General features: G+C 46.0%; 1 protein-coding gene across 2 annotated transcripts in view; it reads right to left on the bottom strand.

The window, feature by feature from the left end:
• Positions 1-15,730, bottom strand: part of MYH10 (myosin heavy chain 10) — a 100,353-nt gene extending 84,623 nt beyond the window's left edge. For both annotated transcript variants that reach the window (XM_055723284.1, XM_055723276.1), the window contains exons 1-2: positions 15,617-15,730; positions 12,516-12,893 (exon numbers count right to left, since the gene is read on the bottom strand). In XM_055723284.1, coding sequence (XP_055579259.1) covers positions 12,516-12,860 — 345 coding nt within the window. In that variant the 5' untranslated portion in view covers positions 12,861-12,893; positions 15,617-15,730. The remainder of the gene's footprint in view (positions 1-12,515; positions 12,894-15,616) is intronic.
• Between the last annotated feature and the right edge of the window lie 8,600 nt (positions 15,731-24,330).

The raw sequence follows: 24,330 nt of genomic DNA, 5'->3' as shown, positions 1-24,330 counted from the left end.
TCCCTGTGAATGAAGTATCAAAGACTACTTCCAAATAGATCAGTCTCTGCTCCATAGAGTTTATTTATAAGGAAGTTATCATATAAAAGAAAAACATATGCAGTCAGCCACTCATACTTTTTTTACCAGGGAGGGACAGAGGAGCATGGGCCAGCTGTATGGGCCTTACTAGGGATCAAAGGTTAAGCTCAGACAGCAGCTTTGCACCATGCAAAAAACAGAGCTGATCCATGGTGTTTCCCTGGACTAAGGCATCTGGATGCCTCATGCCTTCTCAGAATCAACCAAAATCAATGTTTTTTAAAAAAGCAAAATCTCTCCATTTATCTTTATTTTATCACATGCTTTGAAAGTGTTCTCATTTCAGTCACTAATCCTATTCACAACTTCACTAGCATAGGAACATTAGCATGAGACCAGTTTTCACCAAAATAGGGAATATCTTTCAGAACATCAGGAAAACTGCATTTCTTACATTTGCAGGCGGAGAGAAGAGAAGGAATGGAGACAGTAAGCAGACAGCATTAACAGCTATTGACACCGTATAGTATTAAGCAGGTAACTCATGATTTTTATAACATTGTCAATTTAAATATTTCTGCTATATTTGTATGAACAGAGTAGCTGCAATTCCTGATCTGCCTTTTTTAAGTCTATAAAGGTTTTTATTTGGAGGAGAAGGTGCCCTGTTCTATTTTCCAGGGATTCTGGAAAGACAACCAGAAGGTGATCTCTGAATTGAGTAAGGAGCACCACTGGTAAAGAAAAAGAACTTGGTTTTGTGTCAGACATGCTGATAGAAGGACATCTTACATCCTTATAGGAAAAAAATCTCTCCGCTTTGGTCAGATCTGCTGGATGATAAGTACTGCAGTGCCTTACTCAGTCAAACATCTTTGGCAATAAGGTATTTATTTCTCAAGAGAAAGGAAACAGATATTATCAGGTTAACTGACCCAATACCAGTCGTTAACTCAACATCAGCACAGGTCTGCTGGCAAGCAGGCAGTTCCTCCTCAGCCTCCTTTCCAGCCACGTGCTCCTACCACTGTCCCTTTTGCCAGCATCAGCACCCTTGCAGTAACTTACCAAGCTGGATACTACTGCAGGTAAATTTCAAAAATAATTGGTTGGTAATAGAACAAATTCCCTGACCAGACTCATTCATGGTCATGAGTGATATTGTAAGGGAGAGGGAAGGCAGGACAGTTATTTCAGTATCATGGTACAACTGACCAAGGAGACAATTAACTGATAGTGGATCTACGTTCCTCGCCAGCCATCTTCTCTGCTGTGCTCATCTGAAGTCATCCACATTCAACTATAATTACTGCGGGTGACAAAGGCATCAAGAATTACCACAAGCCTGATTTCCACTCTAGTCTTCAAATAAGGATAACTGGAAGAAAGGCACACATTCACCAAGCCCACTGCATGATCACCAGCTCAAAAATCACTGAAGAGTACCTATGCTGTGTTTCTCCACTAGAGTGACATCTAATTAAAAAAAATAAAACCCAACCAAAACCAATGTGTTTATTGCTGACTGCAGATGAGAGGTGGTCACAAGCAAAAGAATTTACACAGCCAAAGTCCATTTTCAAATCTGTCCCAACACACCCTCTGACCAGTGTCATGGCACGAACATTTGCTTAAGCCAGCAGACCTCTTACCTCCAGGGTTATTCTGGACTCTCATCCAGCAGGCCTTCTGAGCTCTGGTCTGTTTTCACCCACCCAGCTTCAGAGACTTGAAATTTATCTCCATGTTCTATGCCTTACTGCAGACAGGAACTCTCAAAACAGTGACTGATGGGTAAGCTGGAAGGCTCTGCTGTGTATACTAGCTATATTACAGTCACCTTCTTTCAAGAGCAACACTTCTATTTCTCTGCAAATTCATCTAAAACTTCTATCAGTTCTTTTGTGAACATAAAAGGACCAAAGGAAAGTTTTCTCGCCAGAATCACTGCCCTTCCCCAGTCATGAATAAACTGACCGATAGAGTTAAAAAAAAAAAAAAAACACCACAACAAAAAAAACACCACACACAAAAAAAGTGCTAGGACAAGAACAGCTACTTAACAATCTTTCAAACCTCTATTGATCATATCTAACCTGGAAGCCTTTCTAGATCATCTCCCAGTGCAGTCACTGGGTTGGATGAATGAACCTGGAAGGACTGGAATAAGCCAAGTCCAGCTAGATGCCAATCTAGAGGAAGACCAGAAAATGTTCTGGGCAAATGAAAACAGTAAGTTTAAGAGGCTCTATATTAAACAGGGCCAAATTAGAAGTTACAAAAACACATAATTCTACTCTTTCAGTGCTGTGGTTCATTTATTTGAAACTAAATCTAAAGGATAGCCTTTTATCCCTGACCAGCTTTTATCACGACACAGCTCTTCACAGGCAGCATCTTGAACTCTAACATCTTGATTTCCTGCACATTTGTTCAGTTTGCTTTCCTGCCACCTTCCTGCAGAATTAAAAACAAAAAAACGTACTTTCTTCAAAACATCACCACCGTACAGCCTTAATTAATTCAAAAGGAAGATGGAATAGAGTTCTCCCAAAAGGCTCCCAAATTTCCTAACCATTCTCTATTGCAAAAAGCAACATATGAACATACTGATGGGTTGTTCTCATAGAATGGGTTGGAAGGGACCTTAAAGATCATATAGTTCCAACCCTTCTGCCATGGGCAGAGGCACCTTCCAGTAGACCAGGTTGCTCAAAGCACCATCCAGCCTGGCCTTGAGCACTGCCAGGGATGGAGCATCCACAACTTGTCTGCGCAACCTGTGACAGTGCCTCGCCACCCTCATAGGAAAGAAGGACTTCTCATGGTGAGGAAGCCACTTCCTCGTGGCTTGGTAGGCATGTAAACACAGAAGAGATGGTTTTATTGAGTCAAACTTAATTGGGAGGGAGGTAAACTGTACAAAAGTTTTATACAGCTATTTTATAACTGCAAGTCTCATGGGACAAGTATATTGCTATATCTAAGACAGCAGATTGGAAGTATGGGCTTTCTGCATGCAAACTGCAGACATGAAAAGTAGACTGAGATTGTTTTACACACCTTGAAAAGCTTCTTGGTGACCAGCCATAGAAAACATTAACAGGAATACCGGCACACCTGCCTCACAGACACCCTACTTAATGAATACCACAATGTAACTGTTAAAGATGCCCGGAGCTTTCTCTCTGTAGAGAGTGCCTCCTCTCTACATTGCAGTACATGGACTCAGATTTGAATTACAGTTAGGATCAAGCACTGAAGAGTGACAGTAACTAGCCAGTCTGGATGAAGAACCAGAATTCATTAATTTTTCAGCTGATAGAGGCAGATACGTGTGTTAAGTACTTAAAGGCAAGCAAAGATGCTTATTCAGCTTGAGATCATGGGATCAGCTGCACACAAGCTAGCTGCTTGAAACACACATTTCTGCTTTCCTGAGGAACAGGATACAGACAATATCAACCAGCAGCAATAAGGATGTTGGAATGCAGTCTCTAGGCAAGGCTCCAGAGACAAATAGTAAAGGAGTGCTCTGACAGAGGTTTGTTATACAAACTCTGTTTCAGGACACTAATTGTGGAGTCTGAATGCTTCCAGATGCTTACAAGCCTTTATCCAGTAGTATATAATTTAGTAATTTGGATTTTGGTAAGCCATCCCAGACTGCAGAGTTCAGGTTCCTGGCATTGGCCTAGTTGAAAACTACATTATATTCCTTGCAGTAAGCAACCTGAGAAAGAGGTATATGTAAGTGAACTACTAGGAAATAGAAAGTGCATTATTTCCAAGTGAAAGCACATGGGTATTTAGGCTCTAGATTTGGAGTGTAGGCAAGAAAGGTTTTCATGGCCTGTCTTTCCTTAAAACCATATCAAATCTGCACCGTGCACACATATGGTGGTATTAGCATCAAAAGCCTTGTACAATTCCTTAGATTAAAAGCTCAGCTTTACAGTTCCGGCATCAAGAAACATGCTGTTAATGACTGTTAGGTTGGTTCCTTCTGCTGCAACATCAAAAGGCCTCTTTAAAGCATCACTTCAGAGGGCAATGGCAAGACACAGGTAAATCCTTGGAATTTGTGACTTCACCTTTAATGCTGAGCCAGGGTACTATCTCCAGTTCTTTGAATACAGAGTGACAGATTTACTCTATTACTACATAAATAATTAGGCTGAAGCAAGCACCTAGATATTGCCCATTACCTGAAATATAAACCAGCAGTTTCTAGCCTAGAAAGCAACATGTTTTAAGCAGTATGCCATTTACTAATGGAGTAAAGCACATTCTCCAGATTGAAAAATTGCATCATCATAGCATTTTCTTGTCTGGTTTCACTTCCTGAGGTTATGGACCCACATTTCACACTCCAAAACCTATTAAATACATCAAGCTCAGAGGACTTCTCAGGTACTACCTTTTCCCCCTAAATGAGGGGGTTATCCAATCCTAAATTCAAGCCTTAAAGGGCAGGCAGCTCTTCAGCCTCAGAGGGGAGGAACGCAAGGCTGTGGCCTGGGGTGGAACATGTTCTCTATTTTGCAGAGCAGCTACCCACCCCCCTGCCCAGCTAAGGTCACCTCCCCTCAGGGTAGGACCAGAGAGGCCACACGGCTGCCCCCACACCACCCCTCAAGCGATGCTCCCTAGCCAAGGCAGTTGCTGGGTTGCAGTTGTGACTATCCCAGACATCTGTATACAGGCCTGAACTGCTAAATTAAAAAAAAAACACCAAAAAAACCCAAAACACACACCACCAAAAAATAACCACAAGACAGTAAGTCCTATCAGCATCCAAAAGCTTGGGAGTCAGTGGTGCCAACATGAGTAAGGAAGCCCCTGCAGAGTACAGAGAACCTCAGCTCTGACAGGGACTGGGGGACAAGAGCCACTGACCGTTAGTCAGGGAATCAAAGAGTAAAATTTCCACAGGAGGAGAATAAGAAAGAAAAGGAGTGCAACACATACACAAGCTATTAAAGAAAAAGCACAGCTCAAACTTTAGAAGACTTGTCTATGGATGTTCTCTACAGCTAGCACTAAAGAGAGGAGGTTCACCAGTATTGTACTTTCACATTTGTAGCCTTCAGGTTGTGTGTTTAAAGAGAGAGAAACCAACATGAGATCAGCAGTGCAGGTTATATGCCTGCTCAGTCAGCTCAGCTCACCATCTCTCAGAGACTGACAGGCTCAGTGCCACAGCCACTCGGACAGCACGACTGCTTCTGCCACACCAACTGCTAAGAGGTAAAACATGATCTTAGGTTGCATCAGGGCCAAAAAAGTATTAATACCCCTTCACAAGGCTGCTGTATAGCTGCATGTTGGAGCTTGACAGCCCTACAGACAGCTTACAACAGGCTACCCATGACTTCTGATGCAGGCATACAGCTTGAAGGGCTGTCTTGCAACACAGTGCATCCACTGAGCTCTTGAACAGAGGTCCATAGTTCAAATTACTGCAACTTTTCAGGCTACTAAATTACCATTTTTTATAGAAACGGAATATTTGACAAGAACGTGTCTTTTTCATACCCCTGCTTGCCCGAGGGCAAGGAGGGCATTGATTCACTTCCCTCAAACACCTCAGATTTCTAACAAAGTAAAACCCTACATAGAACTCTCAACTTAATCACATTTATGAGTCTTTCAAAAAATCAGAGTTAATTTAAGAACAAGTACTTGCGTCAAAGCAGCCCTTGCCATTTGAACACCACCATTTCTTCTGCTATGTATTAGGTACTGGATCCAGCAACTGGTTTGTGCTAAGGGAAAGATGAAATTAAGTAACAAACTCCATTTCTTACACATTCTTTTAATACCAGTCTTTGATACTCAGAAGTGTGAAACATTCCCAACTGAACCAGCAAGAAAATTAAAGCAATTAGAACACAGAAGCTTATATAATAACACAGATTGTTAGAGGTTACAGTCTGGCCTCACAGGAGGCAGCAGCTTAAGAGAAGAAACAGCTTATAGACAGCTCCTCAAGTGCAGTTTTAGAAGAGCTTCCACCCACAGCAGGCTCTGGAACTGGGGACTACAGCATATTTCTCATTCTTTCCCTATTCTGCCCAAACAAAATGGAAGTACATTAAAAAAAAGTAGCACAGGGCTGCAGACCAGTTACAGAGGTAATACTTGTAATTATCAAAAAATATCTGCCAAAGTATTTTTAATTGCACAATAGCAAAAGCGGGTTTTCTTCTTTACTGGTAGAAAGAAAACCCAGTAGGCATATAGACAGAGAGCAATCATTAGCAGCAAGGTTCCAGGAGATCTCAGCTTTATGTAAATAGTTTTAAAATCTTTTGAAAAAGTCTTTGCTAAAAAAAAAAAAAAGGGGGGGGGGTGGCGGGGAGGAGTGGGCAGGGAAGACAATACATAGTACACTAGAGCTTGGAGGACTGTGAAGTTGAATCTATAACACTTTCCTCAAGAGCGCTTCACCATCTTTTTGTCCTTCCTCAAGGAACAGCAAAACAAATCATCTCTAACTTGACTTCACCTACAGCATGCACATCTTACAGCACATGTCGCCACCTGAAGCTTTCTAGCTGAGCACCCAAACATAGGTCATGGACTCACACACAACAGACAGCACCAGGGGAACAACATCCCATACCAAGGCAAAAGGCCATCTGGATACTGGCATGGGTTAACAGAAGTCAAGCATTTGAGAAATTCTATTAATTTTATTCTTTTTGACTGAATGAGGTCAGGAAGCAGTTAAGTAGGAATTGCAGTGATTTGTGGTGGTATCAGTAAGCTACATATAATCAACTGTGGGCAATGGACTTCCTCCAGGAGAGCTGGGACTAGAACAGATGTGGCAACGGCAGTATTTTTTTAAATAGATTTTTTATAAAGCCCACCGGATTTTTAACAACTTAGGGTTTTTTACTGTAGCTTAATTACAGCCTACGAGTGAGCAATTCCTTCATCCCATCTTACTGCACTAGGTACACGAATGGGAAATTTTGGTCCTGTGATACCTTCTTTCAGTTAGAAGTTTATAGATCCACTGAGCAGACAATGTGCCATTTATCCAGGAACGTTTGAGATACTGGTATGCACTTACCATTCAGACCATTAAAATACAGCCATCTGCAACTCAGATGTTACACTTTTCAGGAAAATCCGTAAGGTGTGTCAAACCTCTACAGGATCCATACTATTAGTGTTTGCTAGTGCACTCAATGAGAAACTCATTTTGGTTTAACACAATATTTCTGTTAGAGGAGCGTAAGATTATGGGTTTATATTCATTGATAAGAGTATGTAGGAACATATAAAAGTTTAAAATACACTTTAAAAGGGAAATGGAAAGAAAGGTCTTTCTTGCCATCAAGAGGTACTGACACAAAAGCAGAGCTTTAAATTGCTGGAAAAAGCATCACCAGGCCCTGACTTAGAAGCATTAACAGTCATAATCTTATTCGTTCCAATTCCAGCCAGTGTCTGCAATATCAAGAACTAGTTGCTTTCCATTTAAGTAGAAATCAGGTGTTTACATTCCTAATCTATTCAACTAGCCACATTTTGATTAACTGAAATGCTTTTCATAGACTTAAAAATTCAAAACATCAAGAAACTCATATCCAGAATGCTCTCTAACACAGCACTGAAATATTATTTAGAATTATTAGAAACACTCCTGACCACTTTGTTTCTTGCAGTTCTAAAAGTGGTATAGCATATGCCAAAATTTACATTTAGAGCTTAAAAAAAACCATCTTGCTCTGAAGTAAAAGAACAGGACTTTTCTAGCCACTCTCTTCCAATTGGAAGAGAAAATTACATGGTAAAAACCAAGTTAAATACTTGTAATTTGACACAGTTCTTTTCTTCAGATCACCTACATCAGTCAAAGTGGGTAGTAGACTTTGAGTAGAAGCCTGATTTTGAACACAACTATCATGTCTATATATAATGTTTCTGAAGAGACACTGAAGATAATACACTGTTGATACTGAAGTACAGAGAGATCAAGATAGAGAAAATGCCTCTTCCTAAATCAGAAACTCCTTTGCAGCTTTCAGACCTTATTCATAGCTCTCCACCACAGCACCTAAGTATTTCTCCCCACCATATTGTCAAGCAGAGGATTTGTCCCCCTAGCACTTTATTTTCAGACTAAATCCTCCTTGTTTATCATCTACCCTGCCACTTGCCACCAAAAGCAGAGATCCATTTCAACTGTCTCCCATTTTTCCCCCCAAGGACTCCCAACTGAGGGAGACAGCTACAGCTCGGACAGACCACAAACCTCCGAGCCATGAACAAAACCACTCCTGAACCTTAACAGCTTACAGCACAGCAGTTTAAAAACCAAAGGTAGTAGTTTCCTCCATTCAAATGCCATATTGGACCACAAAAAGTTTGGAAGCTGGTTCAAGAGAAAGTCTGAACCCTGTAAAGCAGTGTCAAGGAGAATTACTGGAGCAGCATTCTTGCCTATCACAGCTTGTCACAAAGCACTAAGGCAACAGCAGTCTTGAACTTAGAAGCATTCAAGGCCAATGGACCCTTAACATTCACATTTTTCCAGTGGATGTTGCTGATTCACAATTATCCCCTCATGAAATCATATTTTGATGGCATGACTTAAGCAGAAACCAAAATCTAGGGCTGGTATTTAGAAGCCTTCACAGTGGTATTTTACATGCAGGTCTTGTAAAAGAGGTTTCCTCACTCAAGCTGCAGATCTTAGCGACCCAAAACCTCTGACAACTAGACTCCTTTCTTAAAACAATGCCCCCAGAAAGATATTTGGAACTTAGTTCATCGTGGTATAAAGATATTCAAGAACCACCACAAAACCAGTCTGAGCACAATAATGTTTATTCCAAATCTTCAAAGGACCTCCTAAGCCTTTGGGTATTCCTCCCGGGTACCCTTGCAATGAGCTACCTCCAGTTTCTGATCTACAGCTATGAAGGATGTTACTTAATACATGCTGAAGCTAGCGTTAAAGCTGGACACTCTAAAGCAGAGCAGGCACAACAGTAAAGTTTTACATGAAGCTGAAGAATTGACAGTGCACGAGCATTTATGGACACCAAAACCCATGAGAATCTGCCAGCATAGAAAGACATGAGAGACCAATTTAGAGTATTAGTGACTCAGATGGATACATCCCTGCCATAAGAAATGCCGATATCCCTAAAAAAGCACAAAATTTGGAAAGATTCAGCTATGAAACACAAGGAGGAGTGAAAATTCCTATCAAAGGTAGGAGTAATGGGGTGGGGAAGAACCACTGTAGATGGCCGTACCTTCGCAGAGCCAAGACTTGCACTTAATATAAAACAAGCCTCAAACACAAGCAGAGATCATCTCAGGGACTCAGATTCTGCAGATTCGTGTTTAGTCATCAACTAGTTAAGGAGAAAAGCCCAAGTGCAAGAAGTTGTAACAACAGATTTACCCATCCTCAGGGGTGAATATATATATTTACATATAATATATACTTCAAAGGAATTTCTAAAGGCAGTACAGCTTCTCTAGGAAAGATATTTAACATATTCTTCAGTTACACTCAAAATAAACCTTGTGGCAAGAAATGGAATAGATGTTAAAAATGGGGCAAGAAATGAAGTTATTGCATCTCCAAAGCCAAACCAGGATCACTATGGTTTATACTCCAACCATTCTTCCCAGAATTCTTATACAAGTCCTGCTACCTTCCATCTTTTGTGCCATCATGAACAGGCCAGAAATAGAGACAGGACCAAGCATGGACATCATGCTTTTACAGGCCACTGGTCTTCCACATTCTCCATTTGTGTTCATCTCCCACAGCACAGTAATAACGCAACTCCAGAGCCCGAGATCATGCCACTTGGCAGACATTAGAAATGCTAGAAGTTCCTGAAACTCCTCGCCATCCCTACTTAGATGTTACATGAAACTCTTGATGAAATGAGCATCACTGCCCAGGTCATGCTGACTGGCACCAGCTAGCTTTAGTCAGCCCCCCGCCGTTCCTCCAGCAGTGTCATCACTGAGAGGTAGGTTATAGGCAGATGACTAGACTCACTGGCCAAATCCCTCAAGTCATTTGTTTCCTTTCTCGGGAGTGAAAGGAAACAAGTATCTACTTCAGTTGACCCCTCTTTGATCTTCTGCTTCCTAGAGAGGTAACATGGTGCCTAACATGAATTCAAGGTATCAAAACCAGATTGTCCATCTCCATCTTAACTACTTAAGCTCAACATCAATAAGATTTCAGTTTGATTATAATGGAAGTACTGTCTGGAAATCAAAGCATGCTTTTAACCAACTCTCGTAATGGCCAAACCACCACAATTCACTTCATCAGCTCAGTTAACTTTGGCTCTTTTCCTTACACCAAGGGAACATCAGCAGGACATGCAGGCAATGGCAATTGCTCTGGGCTGTGCAGGCAGCAGCAGCGACAGTAGCACACGCAGGAAGTTTAGGGATCCCTAATGGAGATCCCTACTGGAACCACACTAAAAAGCTCACTAGCTCAAGTTCTCGAAGAAGTTTCTCTCTATGGCCTATTGATCTTTGTCATTATTCAGCCTCTAACAGTACTCACAACTGCTTCTAAGCCCCCCCTTTCAATAAACAAACTGAATTTTAACTTCAAACAAGAAGCCATTATTACAGCTGTATAGAAACATTATTCTTAGTAACAGCAGCATCCTCCAGCAATGTTCCTGTAAGTCAGGCCTCCAGTTAAGGCCAACAAATCCATCAGCTTCTTGATCCCAACCAACTTCTTCCAGCCTGGGGGCAGGGAAAGTCATCAGTAATTTACTGATGCAGCAACCCTCCTATGTGACAGCAGTATCTCAATGCCAAGGAACCAAGTTTTAGAGTCTCTCTCAACAGTTAAAGAGCAAAAGAAGAAAGCACCATTTTGGGAAGTGGCAGGGGAAGGAAAAAAAAGTAATTTCCCTATAGGATACCACTTAAACTCCACACATACAATAAGCCAGTCTTTCAAAAGGGAGGGTTTTTTTCCCCAATTTGTCAGTCATCTAAATTAACACAGTACTCTATCATCTGTGTATATAGAAGAGTGACAGGTTCTCAACAGCATCCTCCAGAAGCATTTGTGGCCATGTTTACTGTACGGAGTCCCTGGACTAGAGCTTGCTCTGACATTTAAGGCCTTCAGCTTTTAACCTTCATAAAGAATTACAGTTATAATAGTTGTAATGAATTTCATAACAACTAGCAATATGATTGGTACATATACTGAAAACTTTTGACCTATCAATTTGTTTACTTTTCATTTTCAATCCAGTCCCTACTAATTATCCAATTAGTTTACTTCCAAACTTGCAGGAAGCATTCCAGAAGTATTTTGCACTGAGCTCTGCTGAAAGGGTCTTGGTGCAAGGCCTTTACAAAGTAAAATCCAAAAACCCACAGAGAAAACTAACAAAGAAGCACAAATATAAAGAATACATTGAAGTTGCATACAATTTTTAGTAAGTCCAAATATTACCAAGGGCCAAGCAAAAAAGGCACCCCATTAATATCTAGGAGGAAGGGGAAATGAGCCAACTAACTAGCGGAAATAAATTAAAATGGATTTAAGGTTTAGAACAAGTGTTTATCAAAATGAGCCAAGCGTTTAAGCAGATGTTCCAGTTTCTTTTAAGATAGAAAGTCTACTTGTAGCTCTTAATGATACTCTGACTCAACAAGTCACTATGCAATCACTTTGCCAAGAGACAAGGAGCTACTCTTAACTGTACAGCACAGACGCTCATTTAACATTGTTCAAGGAAAAAAGGGGTCAAAAGCCCCATCAATGGTGTTGTGATTCCTAACTCTATAGAAAGATGGTGATAAGCCAGATGTTCCAACTAGCGCTTCAAAACCACTGAAAAAAGAAAGCTTTATCTTATTGGTTTATTTTAAGCACTTGAACACATTCTTTCCTGGCCCACTAAGTTGATATTAGATTCCAAAAAGACATTTTGCATTCCTAGCACTCTGTCTAACTTCAGCTTTTAAATAAGAGCTTAGCACAGACTCTTATTATCTTTAATACGCAGCAAGTTAAAACAAGATATATGCTTATTCACATGAGCAATTAAACAACAGTAATTCAGCGAAGTTCGGTTTTGTAATCTCTCGTCAGCTCAAACAAGCCATTTGATACTATTCACTGTATCAGTTAAGCATGTCTGAGGCAAGTACTCCAACAAGTGGCATGAGCTAAGCACCCAGAGTTGCCATTTAACATTCTATTTTTGAAAGATGCTTGCAGAATTATTTCCATAGGAGAATTTTTTATTATTTGTTTTATGACAACAGAGTTCTTGACCTGTACACAGCATGGAAAAAGACCCTGGACTAATCTAAGTGGTACAGACACAAAATATTTAGGCTATCAGAATCAGAGACAAGACCCACTTCCTCCATTTCAAATAGGTAAAGGAATGGGAATCAGGTTAAATTCAACTGAATTAGCACCCGTAATGAATCTAATAATTAGTACTTACATAGATGAGCCCAGAGTAATACCGATCCTTTAAATTATGCAATACAGAGGCTTCATTTAAACAGGTTAATTCTGCCATGTCTTCCACTTTAGAGAACTTGGGAGGATTCATCTTCTGAATATCATCTTTATTGACTAGTGCTTTCTTTCCATTCTCTGCCAGTTCAACCAACACTTCATCCCCTTTTTCCTCCTTGATGCTGGCTGCCTCAAAACCATGGCGCTCTGAAGGAATCCACACCAACTTTTTAGCAGTCCAGTCAGCCTGGGTGGCAGGGTTGTAGATTACAGCCCTATCCACAAAGAGGTATCTCTCCGGATCTTCCTGCCCGGATCTCTGTGCCATTGTAGGAAGTCAAGGTGTCCACTATCAGTTACCCTGTAAATTGGGGAGCAAAAAAAAGCAAAAAGTACATTACATACCATATTCTTATTGATAAGAGGAATGGAGCTACGCCGCATCAAGCAAGTGATCCATTACTAATACCTGCATCTGATCAAGAAGCATCGTTAATTTCTTTCACAGTCTAAAGAAGTTGCTATACAACTAAGAGTCCCTATTCACACAGCAGCTCCCTGAACCCACCAACCACCATACAAAAGCTGAAGTGATCTGTCAAGCATAGTCCCAGACCCTGCACAGGAAACTTGGTATAAACTGGTTCAAACTGCACACCAACCAGGGAGAGCTACTGCACAGAGATGTGACATCTACAAGCAGAAAAAACATAATTTGTCTTCTATGTTTAAATAAGGAAGACTTAAATAAGGATGAAAAGCAAATTAAAAAAGCTTGCCAGTAAACTCTGCTTCAATTGAACAGTAAAAAAAGTATAGATGGAAAAAAATACATTAAAAAAAGTTCAGTGGATAGCCAACTACGGTAACCAGAAGGCAGAGAGAATATGTTTTAAAAATGTGGATTTTCAACTACAGACATGAACTTCAGACACTTGGAGTTTCTGCAAGCCATTAAGCTAGCTAAACCTTGCTCACATTCTTCCTGAAAAACATAAGACACTGTATTTCTACAACCTCCTTCTGTTCTCAGTTGTGAGCACAGAGATTACCATATTCCAAAAAAATGTCTCCAGATCTCAAGTTTACCTTGAGGCTCGAGACACAGCAAGGACCAACGTTAGATTTTCCAACAGCTTCATGGGCAATTTGAAAGGGCAAGAAAAAACTACTGACTGACAAGAGCTCCTGAACACTCACTTTACCTATCTGCCTCTATCTAAGAGACACCACTGCACCTTTAGTTAATACCACTTTCACATCCAGGATTCCTGGAGCTAGCAGTTTCATCTGTAACTGCCCAAGGAGCAACAAGGTCAAGCCTGACACGTAGTACTTGGGGTCATTAAATAACTTGGGGTTTTTTCCACACACTAGATCTTCTCTGCTGAAGAATGTTACATTAGCTAATGATAGCCTTTTCCAGCAGGTAACCCAAAGGTTAGCTTCAAAAAGCAAGCAATGTTTCGCAAACCGCATTTGTCATCTTTCATACCATGGTATGCACCCTGATGGAAGTTCTGCAACACACCCATCCTCAGAAGAACATGTAATTAAATACAATAGTTGTGTCTCCATCTACGGCATGGACATTTGTTACATTGTCCAACTTTAATGTGAAGTAAGTATGAAGTCATTGAACCTTCAGAGGTTTGAGGAGCAGACCGTTTAGTACCAGCTTAATTCAAATCAAGAGGCAATGACTCAACATTTAAAGTATTTTAGAAGAACCTCTTAGACAAAAAAAAAAAAAAATCAATGGAGAAAGAGGGAATCGTTGAGGGGACACTGTAAGTGATAGCTGGACTCCTCAGCCAGGAAAATGAAGCTCTTATTCAAGGAATGCTACATTTGGCTCAAGAAGCCCAAAAATTTAACATCCGAGCCTCCAACCCCAATTCAGAAAGCTGTTTGTCTCCACTGTGCTAGACTATTGCTGAAGCTCCAACAAAGGCCTGAAGCACCATTGCTGCCCTCGCGTGCGAATGCATCCCGGTGTCAGGGTCTGAAAGCTCCCTGCCAGGTGCAATAGCTGAACGCATTTATGATAAGGTCTGTCTCAGTTCTGCACACTAAGATGTAGTGAAATCTAGAGGTCAAATAAAACTTTTAACACAAAATTAATCATTGCTGTTCCCCAGTGGCATTCAAGGTGGAAGACTGAAATGAACGCATGGACTGACTTTATACCAGGTCCTGAGGAACACACCTTACACAGAGGGATTGCAGGCAGTTTCAGGGTCATTTTTCCATTTTGCTTTGAATTCCACAGAGCCCGTCACAAAAGACCCTCTGCAGAAGCAAAGCAAGCTCCAGCTTACCCTACCCAGGGCTCCTCTGTTAACAATGGCATTCAAATTAAATACACAAATGAGCACATTTATCATGCAGGAATCCAGTACTCCCAAAAGACTGGTGCTAAAAAAAAAAAAAATAAAATAAAAAAAGACACCCACAACCCAAAAAAACCCTACACATGCTCTGCTCCTCTAAACAAAAGGAGGGTGGAGGTACCCCGGCGGGGACGGGGAGCGGCACCCCTCAGTGCAGCCCGGGCATTTTCAAGGACAGAGGCAGCCCAAGGAGCCGCAGAAGCCGCACCGCCCCCGGGCGCCAAAGGCTGATGCTCGCCGCCGTGCCGCGGCGGGAGCCCCCTCACAGGCCCGCAGGCCCCGCCGCCGCCCCAAAGGACAAAGGAGGCTGCCGGGGCCGCCGGGCCCGGGAGCGGCCCCCTCCCCGGCGCGGCCCGGCCCCAGACTCGCGCCCCCCACCCAGCCGCCGCCCCGCCCGCCCGGAGGCTGCGGGAAAGGCAGAAAATGGCCACCTTCCCCTCAGCGATGCAGCCGGGAGCAGCGGCGATGCGGCGGAGGGGGGGGGGGGGTGGAGCGGGAGGGGGATGCGGCGGCGCGGGCGGGCGGGACGGGCGGCGCGGCCCACACAAGGGGTCTTTGTGTGCCGGGCCCGCCGCCCCCGCCCCACCCCCTCCGCGGGCGGGCCCGGCCGTGCGCCCCCGACGAACCCCCCCGGCCCGGCCCAGCCCGCCGCGGGGAGACGGGACCGCTGGGCCGGGCCCCGCCGCCTCACCTGTGTAGCGCCCGGCCGCCGCCGTGCCCCGGAGCTCGCACCGCCCGCCCGGCTCCTCTGCACTCGTGCCGCTCCGCCCCCCGCCCGCCGCGCTCCTTTAGCGCCACACCGAGCCCTCCGCCCCCCGCTCGCCGCCGCCGCTGCAGGCCCCGCCCCCGCCGCCGCCGACCGCCGCCGGCCCATTGGGCGACGGCCACGTCCGTCTGCCGCTCCGCGCTGTCCCATTGGCGCGCGACGCGGCCGCTCTCCAGCCACGGCCATAGCAACCTCCACACGCTACCCTCCAAACCCAGCCTCCCCGCTTCGCCCCGCCTCCCCAGCGCTCATTGGTGGGATGATCCCGCCCGTCGTCCCACAGCCCTCCTTTCATTGGGGGTTGGCCACGCCTGTCGGGGCGGGCTCCGCCCCGCGCTGCAGCACGCCTGGCGCGGGGCGCGGCGCGTCCTCGGTGCTGCAGCGGGTGGTGCGCGCGGTGCTGCAGCGCGGGGCGGGCGCGCGCTTCCCCCTCACCCACCCGCGCTCCTCCCCACACTCCGCGGCGTCCCGGCGTTTTGCGTCGATAAAGGGTTTTTAAGGCCCGGGCAGCCAGGCCGGCTTCCACTGAGAGGAGAGATAACGGGGGAGGCCGGTCGGCGGGGCGCTGGAGGCGGGCAGTGCCCTCCCGCCAGGCCCCGGCGCGCTGCGGGCGCGGGTCGCCTCACGCTCACCTCAGCAGCGCCGGCGGAGGCGGCCCGCGCTGGTTTCCAGGCCCAGGCCGGGATGGTAGTCCAGCAGAAAAGCACCTGGACCCGATTTCCAAACTTTTAAGCTCTAGGAACTCTGCCGCAGCCCTCAGTAATTGCTCCCGGGGCTAATTACCCAGACTATTAAAAATAAAACACCCAACCCTTACTGCATGTCTGACGCAGGCTCCCAGCCCCTGGATCTGGCCCAGCTTCCCCGCGCTGGCTCTGCAGCCCCCCCAGCGCATGTTCCCATGTGTGGTTTTTTTCCCCTTCCTTAAACATAATCCCGAGGCTTTTTGGAGCTCTCACCCATTTGCCGTAAACTTTCTGTAATGGGGTGGGCAGGTGGGAGACAGCAGCATGGGGAAGGCCATTTGCAATGTCTCTGAGAGTCTCGTGGGCTCACACAGAAACCCAGTGCCAGGTGGGTTTGGGGGATTTCAAGATGGAGAGCTTCAACGGCGTGATGGCCTTCCCTGTTTTTTTGGTTGTTTTTTTTTTTCAAAATCTTTCCTGTGTTTCGCTTGCTGGGTTGGAGCTTCTCAGGGATCGCACATGGTGTGCTCAGCCTCTGGGGAATGGGCACAACCTCTTGCCACAACCATGGCTCCCTCCAGCCCTGCATGCCAGCAGGTAGCTAAAAGCATCAATGGTTCCCCTCACAGGAGCTGCGGGTTTCGTTTCCCCACCCAGACGAAATGCCAGTGGCTCAGGAACTAGCTATTTTGGTGGGAGGAATTTGTGTCAGATCCTTCTGAACAAGACCACGAGGGAGGTGAGGAGCAGGGAGAGGCAGCAGGAAGGAGCATCAAGCCTGGCACAGGGCGAAGCAGCAGCGGGGGATCCCGGGAAGGGCAGGGGGTGTCAGGCAGTGCCTGGGGCCAGGAGTAATGATGTCTCCCATTCCTCCTGTGCTTAGGAAGCGGGATTTTCTATGGTCTACCTGCACAAATGGAAGTGTTTCAAAGCAGTGCCTGCCATTTCAATACAGCTTAGCCTTTTTGGACAGGTTGCTTGGTTCAAAAAAGGAGACAATAAAGCAAACCGTGGAGAGCTAGGCTCCTGGCACAGAACTGGGAATCATTCGGTCATCTCTGCTCATCTCTGCACACAAATCAGTTCATGCGCAACTCCTGGCACTTGGATTTATATGAAAGTCTCCCTCTTAATTACCATTTCAGTGGGAGGTCTCGTACATCCTGTTTCACCAAAAATAAGGGTGTTGACTCGCAAACGCAGGTAGATGAAAGCCGAAAGGCTGAACTGGTTACTCCCCAGCTGTTTTTCGCTTTGCAAGGCCTGCCACTCCCGGGGCCGGGGCGGCTGAGCTGCACAGCGAGCCGCCCCGAGCAGCCGTAGGCAGCAGAGCAAGGCCAACACCGCGCAGCCTTTGGGTTGCTTAAATACAGGCATCCAGTGTGCCACATCTCCCGGGGTTTACAATTTCGCCTTCTCAGCCATCAGGTCTCCACGAGATAATCAGCTGGCATTTGCCAGGGCTTTACAGCAGAGCAGCCTGATGAGTATTTGCTGCCTTTGGAAAAAACATGCACGCAAGGAGCGCATCATGCACTGGTTACAGTCACCCCTGGGGGCAGCTGAGGCCTCGGGATGGTGCAGCATCCACACCTCAACACCCTCACGCTCCAGGTCAGCACCTCCATATCATACTGCTTCAGGCTTCAGTCACAAAACTTCTATTTTTAGGCATACAGCATCTTTTACAAGAAAAATATAAATATCACACAGAAAACATTATTCTAGAGACAGGCTGTTTGAAGAGTTTTGTTTCTTTCAGGAAATTATTTCCATGGAAAATCTTTGAGGACCCTGTAGAGGCCACATGGAGCGTGTCAGAGTTATAGCATTGAGTTATTATTTTTATCACACAATGATTTTTATCCAGGCCAGTGTTAGGAAGGAATTCCCCAAATCTACTCAACATCTTTAACCCATACAGGGAAAGATGATGTTTTCATCTTCCCCGGGAGACTGAAAAGAGCAGAAAGAAACATCTTTCATAAAATACTTTTATTTGAAATAGAAACTCAGCTGTTCCCTAATCCTAAAATTGCTTCTCTACCTTTAAGCAGAAGTCTAATGATACCGCTGCTACTAGGGCATGCATGTGCTTAAGGCAAAGCATGTCCCCATGGGTGTTTCCAGAGCTGGAACCTGAGCAGGTAAATAAGACAGTGCTTGAGATTTTTAAAACAATGTGGAGGATTTAGGAAAAAAAGGCTCCATTCCTTTCTAATGTAGAGGTCTTAGGACTGGTGACCTGTATTGGAAAGCTGGTTTCCATACTGGGTGATATACACCTACACCGCCAGTCTGCTTTGGACATTGCTGGGCAGAATGAACTTCTACAAGGGGAAGACACACAATCGACATCCAGCAGCTGTTTGTTCTGTCACATGTCCCTACCAGCATCCACAAACAAGCCAAACGATCCTCATTTCTTGATTATTTGACGCGTTTGCTTCCTGCAGAGACTGGCGTCCTCCCTCTCTGCCCCGCTTTCTGACTGCAGCAGGTTTTGGGCACATCTCCAAGACTTACAGACCCAGGTCTGGCCTCCCCCAGGAGCCTCATGTCTCTGAAAAGCAGGATATCTTAGCATCTTTCTGGGGCAATTTTTTTCTCCGTAACTTCAAGTACTGAACAATACTGAGCCATTCAGTTTAGAATTCAATATTTCAGTGTTGGAGTTGCATATGCACAGACATCGTTTGTGCTTGGGGGTGACAAGGGGACACATGAATGAAATCATGCGGATTCAGTTTCCAGGTTGCCTGAACTGCTGCGACTTCGAGTAGCCACGGTACCTTCCCTGCCCTCATGCACCCTGCAAAGGGAAGAAACATTGTTACACCCGCTTGCCATGTCAGAGATGAGATCATGTTTGATGTATAATGTGCTTTGACACCTTCAGAAGGAAGGTTCGAGGAAAAAGCAGAAATGCTCATGTGAAAACTGACTGCTTTGTTGCATGGGATCAAAACACAGAGAAGTGTAGGAATAAAAGAAAAATTATTTCACAATAAAATTACTTTATAGTAAACATTTCTATGGGAGAAGCTTGTAAGGAATTGGAAATTCAAGCCTCATCCTTAATGCTTGAGTTTCAAAGCTTTCCGAGATGTAATAAATTACAGTAAGATGAGGTTACACTTATTTCTTGAAGCATGCTGTCCCCTAGGACCGCACTGTTTATTTTATCTCATATGTCAATAGGAAACGTTTTGAAACGGGGTGTTCTCCAGGGCACCGTACAGGGATCAGCACCAAATGTGAGCTTCATTGTCTCACCCATCATATATTTTAGTCCTGGATAGTTTAAAAAGCTAGCTAAATCAGGAATGGAAAGTTTGCTTCTTACTCACAAAAGGGGATTGCACAATAGTTGGTAGGACAAGCTGCTGTGAACCTGATGTCAGATCAGCAAAAATAGCCACCTCTGCAGCAAATGATTCAAGATCTAAGCAGCAGGGTGAAAGATTTGCATTCCCCGTGAGCAAGCCTCTGACACCCATGTGGCCGTTTTCTTAACAGGTTGTGCTGGAAGCCAGGACACTTCGTAGAACATCTCAAGCCTCCTCAAACATGAAGGGCTGAAGCGGAAGACCTGGGATGAGATCCATCTTGGATCATCTTGCTGCAATCGTGCTAGGAGTGACACCTAGACACGCACGGAGGACCTGTGCTCACCCACTCCTTGTTTTCTCTCTTCCTTCCCCTTTCCTGCATCCGTCATGCTGGGAAGGAGCAGAGGCTGGGAAGGTAAAGCAGGATTTTTGCAACCATGCCTTCCACCCTCCACACAAGGGTTTGGCATGTGTTTCTTTTCCCTCAGGGGAACGGAGGGCTCATTCACAAGTCTCTGCTTAAAAACAGCCAGAAATCTGAACCTCCCTTTTCCCCTCGAAGCAGGAACTTGTCTGGGAGATCTGTCCTCCCCCGCCTCACTCACCACACCCTGAGATCGGAAATTGTCCCTGGGAAAACCACGTGCGGCAGGTTTGGGGAGGTGCCCTTTTCCTTCTGTCTAGCTGAGAGTTTGCAATTCCCTAGGTCAGATTCTCATCCCAGTTACACCAGTTCACATTGCAGAAGTACTTCTCGTTTGCAGTGCTCCTTTTAAGGAAAAAGGGTGTAGCCATTACATAGTAGAAAGGCCAGGAGAGAAAATTCTTAGGCATTGTAGGATCAGAGGGTAGTTCAAGCTGGAATGGACCACAGAAGATCATCTAGTTCAACCTAGCTAGAATTTTGTAGACTTAAAAAAAATTTGAGAAAACAGCTGAGGTTTCCCATGAAGCCACTTGCAAAGGGCACATTTCCCTGGGGTTCTTTGCCTTGTCCAGAACCAACCTTTACTCAGCACAACTGCAAGATTAGGTGCTTGGATGCCAGCAGGATGAGCACGTCATGCATGCCTCTCTGGATGTGAAAGATTCCCCTCCTCACATTTTGGATGTGAGGTTTATTTGTAGCCTGCTCTCTCATGCCACATCTCCATTTGCTCTAGGCAGGACAGTCCTGGTACAGCTCCCACCTTCCTACCCTGGCTGGAAACTATTTATCCCTTCACTTTCCTTCCCCCATCCCTCTGCCCATGCTGCCAGAGCTCACAGAATGTTTTCTGATTTGAACTAAATGCCCCATTTATAGCTGGGCAAACCCAGCAGGGTGGGTTTTTTTGAGATTTGTTGTATACAAATACACAAGTGATGCTAAGGAATGCAAGTTCCCTGCGTGGTCCAGGGTTTGGGCTGGCTGTGTGCTGGAGGGGCTGGGCAGAAGTTGAGGAGCTGCCTCTGAAAGAGATGACTGCACCACAGCTGCAGGGTGGGATTGCTGAGCTCTCGTCATGGCTGGGGAGCAAGCAGGGGGCTTTCTCACAGCCTTGCAGTGGCCCTTGGCTGGGCTGAAGGGATCAAATCCTTCCTCTTGGACCTAAATCTCCATCTGAGACCAATCGCTCCTTTCTGGCAGAGATTTAACTAAACCCATCCATTTTTTCACCCAATTAAAGGATCAGCAAAAAAGAAACAGTACCGAAAAAGTTCCCATCGGGGTGTATCCAGCACCCTCGGCAGAAGCCCTGGCCATGCCCGTTGGACAAGGAACAAAGGCACAGCAGAGCTGGCTGTTCTCTGCAGGCTGGGGGCCATGCCAGGGTGGGTGGGATGCTGAGAACTGAGGGGATGCTTGGGCCAGGGCTGCCCTAGGTGTCCCCCAGCCCACAGGCCATGCTGCTGGAACAGGATGGGATCTGTGCTGAAAACCAGGCCTGTCCTTGCACATCCCAGCTCCACACGCCTGCCTCCCACCTGCCCTCAGGTGCTCTTTGAACATCCTTGTGTACCAAGGAGGAGAAAAACCCTTCAGGGTCTACTCAGAGGAGTAAATCACCAAAAGCTGAGCTGAGGATGGCATCTGACAGACCACAGAGGAGAAACCTTCCAGCAAGAGCGGAGATCAGATGGCTGCTGGGCTGCCTTAGGAGCCTAGGGCTCATTTTTCAAGACAAATAATGCATGCAAGATGTCTCCCTGCCTTGCAAGAAGGTGTGAGCTCCTCAAGGTCCACCTGAGGAAGGCATGGACATACCCAAGTGCACCGGCAGGTCCCACCAGACTGCCAGCAGTCTCCAGGGCTAGCAACAACTTCGGCTTCTTCAGACCTGACCCTGAGAGCTTGTGTCTGCTTAGAAAACCACACAAAAGCATTCCCAAGCCCTACCTCGTGTTTGGACATGGGGCACAGGCACTGCCAGCTCTCCTAACCCTGTAAAACCCTCTCATAGTTCAGAAGTGCACATTTGTGGGGCCAGGCTGCAGCACTCTGACCATTTCCAGTCTCCTGCAAGTGGCAAGCAATGGCATGAAGAGTTTGCCCCAGCGATTTCGGTGTACCAGGGATTTTCCCAGCTTCAGTTGGAGCTTTCAGTTAGACTCTGTGCAGTCTTTAATTGGAGGTGATTTACGGCATTTTTATTGCTGCAGACAGCCAGCAGTTGGCACAGCAAGCAGCTTTAATATTACTTTTGCATTTTGTTATTGAATCACCAGCTTGGAAGGCAATTGCAGGGCTTTTTATAGCTGCTGCCTGCTCATGAGCAGCCTGGCACTACAATTCCTCTCTGGTCTTTGAATAAATAACTCTCACCACCTGGTGGGATGCTGTCCGGTTGTCCATCAGTGGACCCAAACACTGGGGCACGAGTGTGTCTGAGCCCACCTGGGTCTGGAGCTGCTTGTCCCAGTTGGTGGCTCCAGCAGCATGGCCACTTTTCAGCCACAGCTCTGGGGCTCATTAGTGGCTTTACTGTCCCATAAGGCTGGCCTTCAGGTTTTTGCCTGGAGATTTTCACCAGGGATGTGCAAGTGCTTCTCCCAGGGTGCAGCTTCTGCTGTGGAACAGGAGATAAAGTCCAGGCTAGACCTGCTGCCTGCCTTGGGCACATCGCCGTCACTCCCTGGCTCAGGACAGCTCAGAGGCTGGGGCAGAGGAGTGTGTCCCAGCCGCTCTCACCCTCCTGTGTCCAGCAGACTGTGACAGACCCAGTGGCTGTAGGATATGTCATCTGGTGCAGCTTGCCCTTTCTGTGCTGATACTGCACTTCTTGGTCTCATAGGCATGAAGAATGTCTGTCCTGGTCCAGTTCACCTCTAGGCAAGGGACATGATAGCATGCCTAAAAGGGAAGAGGGTGGTCTCCTCCCATTACCAATTATCGTACGCAGTTTGTTTTATTGCATTACATTCAAAGGAGCCAGTTGGCCTTTACAAGCCTCCTCCATGGTGATTTATCTTTGACTTGAAAGCAGGAGTGTCAGGGCTTGTGGACACCAGCTTCCTGACACCACTTAAGGGCCAACGGGAGAAACCCTCTCTCCTAGAAACCCAGCAGCTGAGTCCAGTGCATACAGGCTGAGAGACAAATTATTCTCGGGGGATGTTCCTGCAAGGGGAAGCAGTATCCTCCTATCACATCCATATCGCAGCATGCTGGCTCTGTCAGGGTATGCTGCGCAGGGAGCTCCCATCACAGCCCTGCCAGCCGGGCTTGCCCTGGGATGTTAGCCCACAGCCACCATCTAATTCAATTTAATTCAATCCAATTTAATGATTGACTGAACCCTGCTGGTTTAATTAGCAGGCCAATACTCAGCTATCAGCTGGTCGTTTAGTTTGTAACTCATGTGCCAACCACCTTCCCTGGGCTGGGGAGGAGGGACCGTGGGGGACAGGGGATCGAACTCTGCTCAATTCCAGCCAACACACTCCCTCGGGCGGGTGAGGATGAGCAGGGTCAGGAGCAGTTAACCCCTGGCACAGCCCTGGCACATTAGTGAGGCGGAGCCCAGCTCCACTGTCAGATGGGCACCAGCGCTTCGCTTGATGCCAAAGGGCAAATGAGCCTGCATGGGCCTATTCAGGTCAGGGTGCTCCCCCCCTTTGTGGCACCAGTGCTGGCCTGGGCACTGGGATCCCACCAGCAGAGTCTAGTCCCCTCCAGACAATGTGCTGTGCTGGTGTACCTTGTCCCCAAGTCACAGCCCCCAAGGGATGACAGGGCAGAGTAATGGCATGGGGAAGGTGTCCCCAGCTGGCAGATGGGGACCTGAAGCAGTGTGCCCGGGGGAGGTGGGGAAGCTTCAGCCTCCTGTACGCGCTGGGAGCCATTCTCAAGGAGTGCGTGTTGGTCCCTGGTCTCTCCGTGTCTCCGACACGGGCTGCACCCATGCCTAGGTGGGAAATGGGAATGCTGCCTGTGTGGGACTGGAGCGATGGCCCCATCACCGAGCATCGTAGTGGCGATGCTTGGTAAAGCCTTAGGATGAAAATTAAGGTGATTTGCAAATGATTCAATGATTTTGTTTTTAATTGGACTTGTGCCTTTTCTCATCTCTTTAAGATGGATGAGATTGGTCTGAGCATCTAAAAAGGCTGTTTGTAAAACAAACAAACAGGCTATTAA

Source organism: Falco cherrug, chromosome 1, assembly GCF_023634085.1.
Source record: "Falco cherrug isolate bFalChe1 chromosome 1, bFalChe1.pri, whole genome shotgun sequence".
Lineage (NCBI taxonomy): Eukaryota > Metazoa > Chordata > Aves > Falconiformes > Falconidae > Falco > Falco cherrug.
The sequence above is the reverse complement of the archived record's forward strand: the minus strand, read 5'-3'. Positions and strand labels throughout refer to the sequence as shown.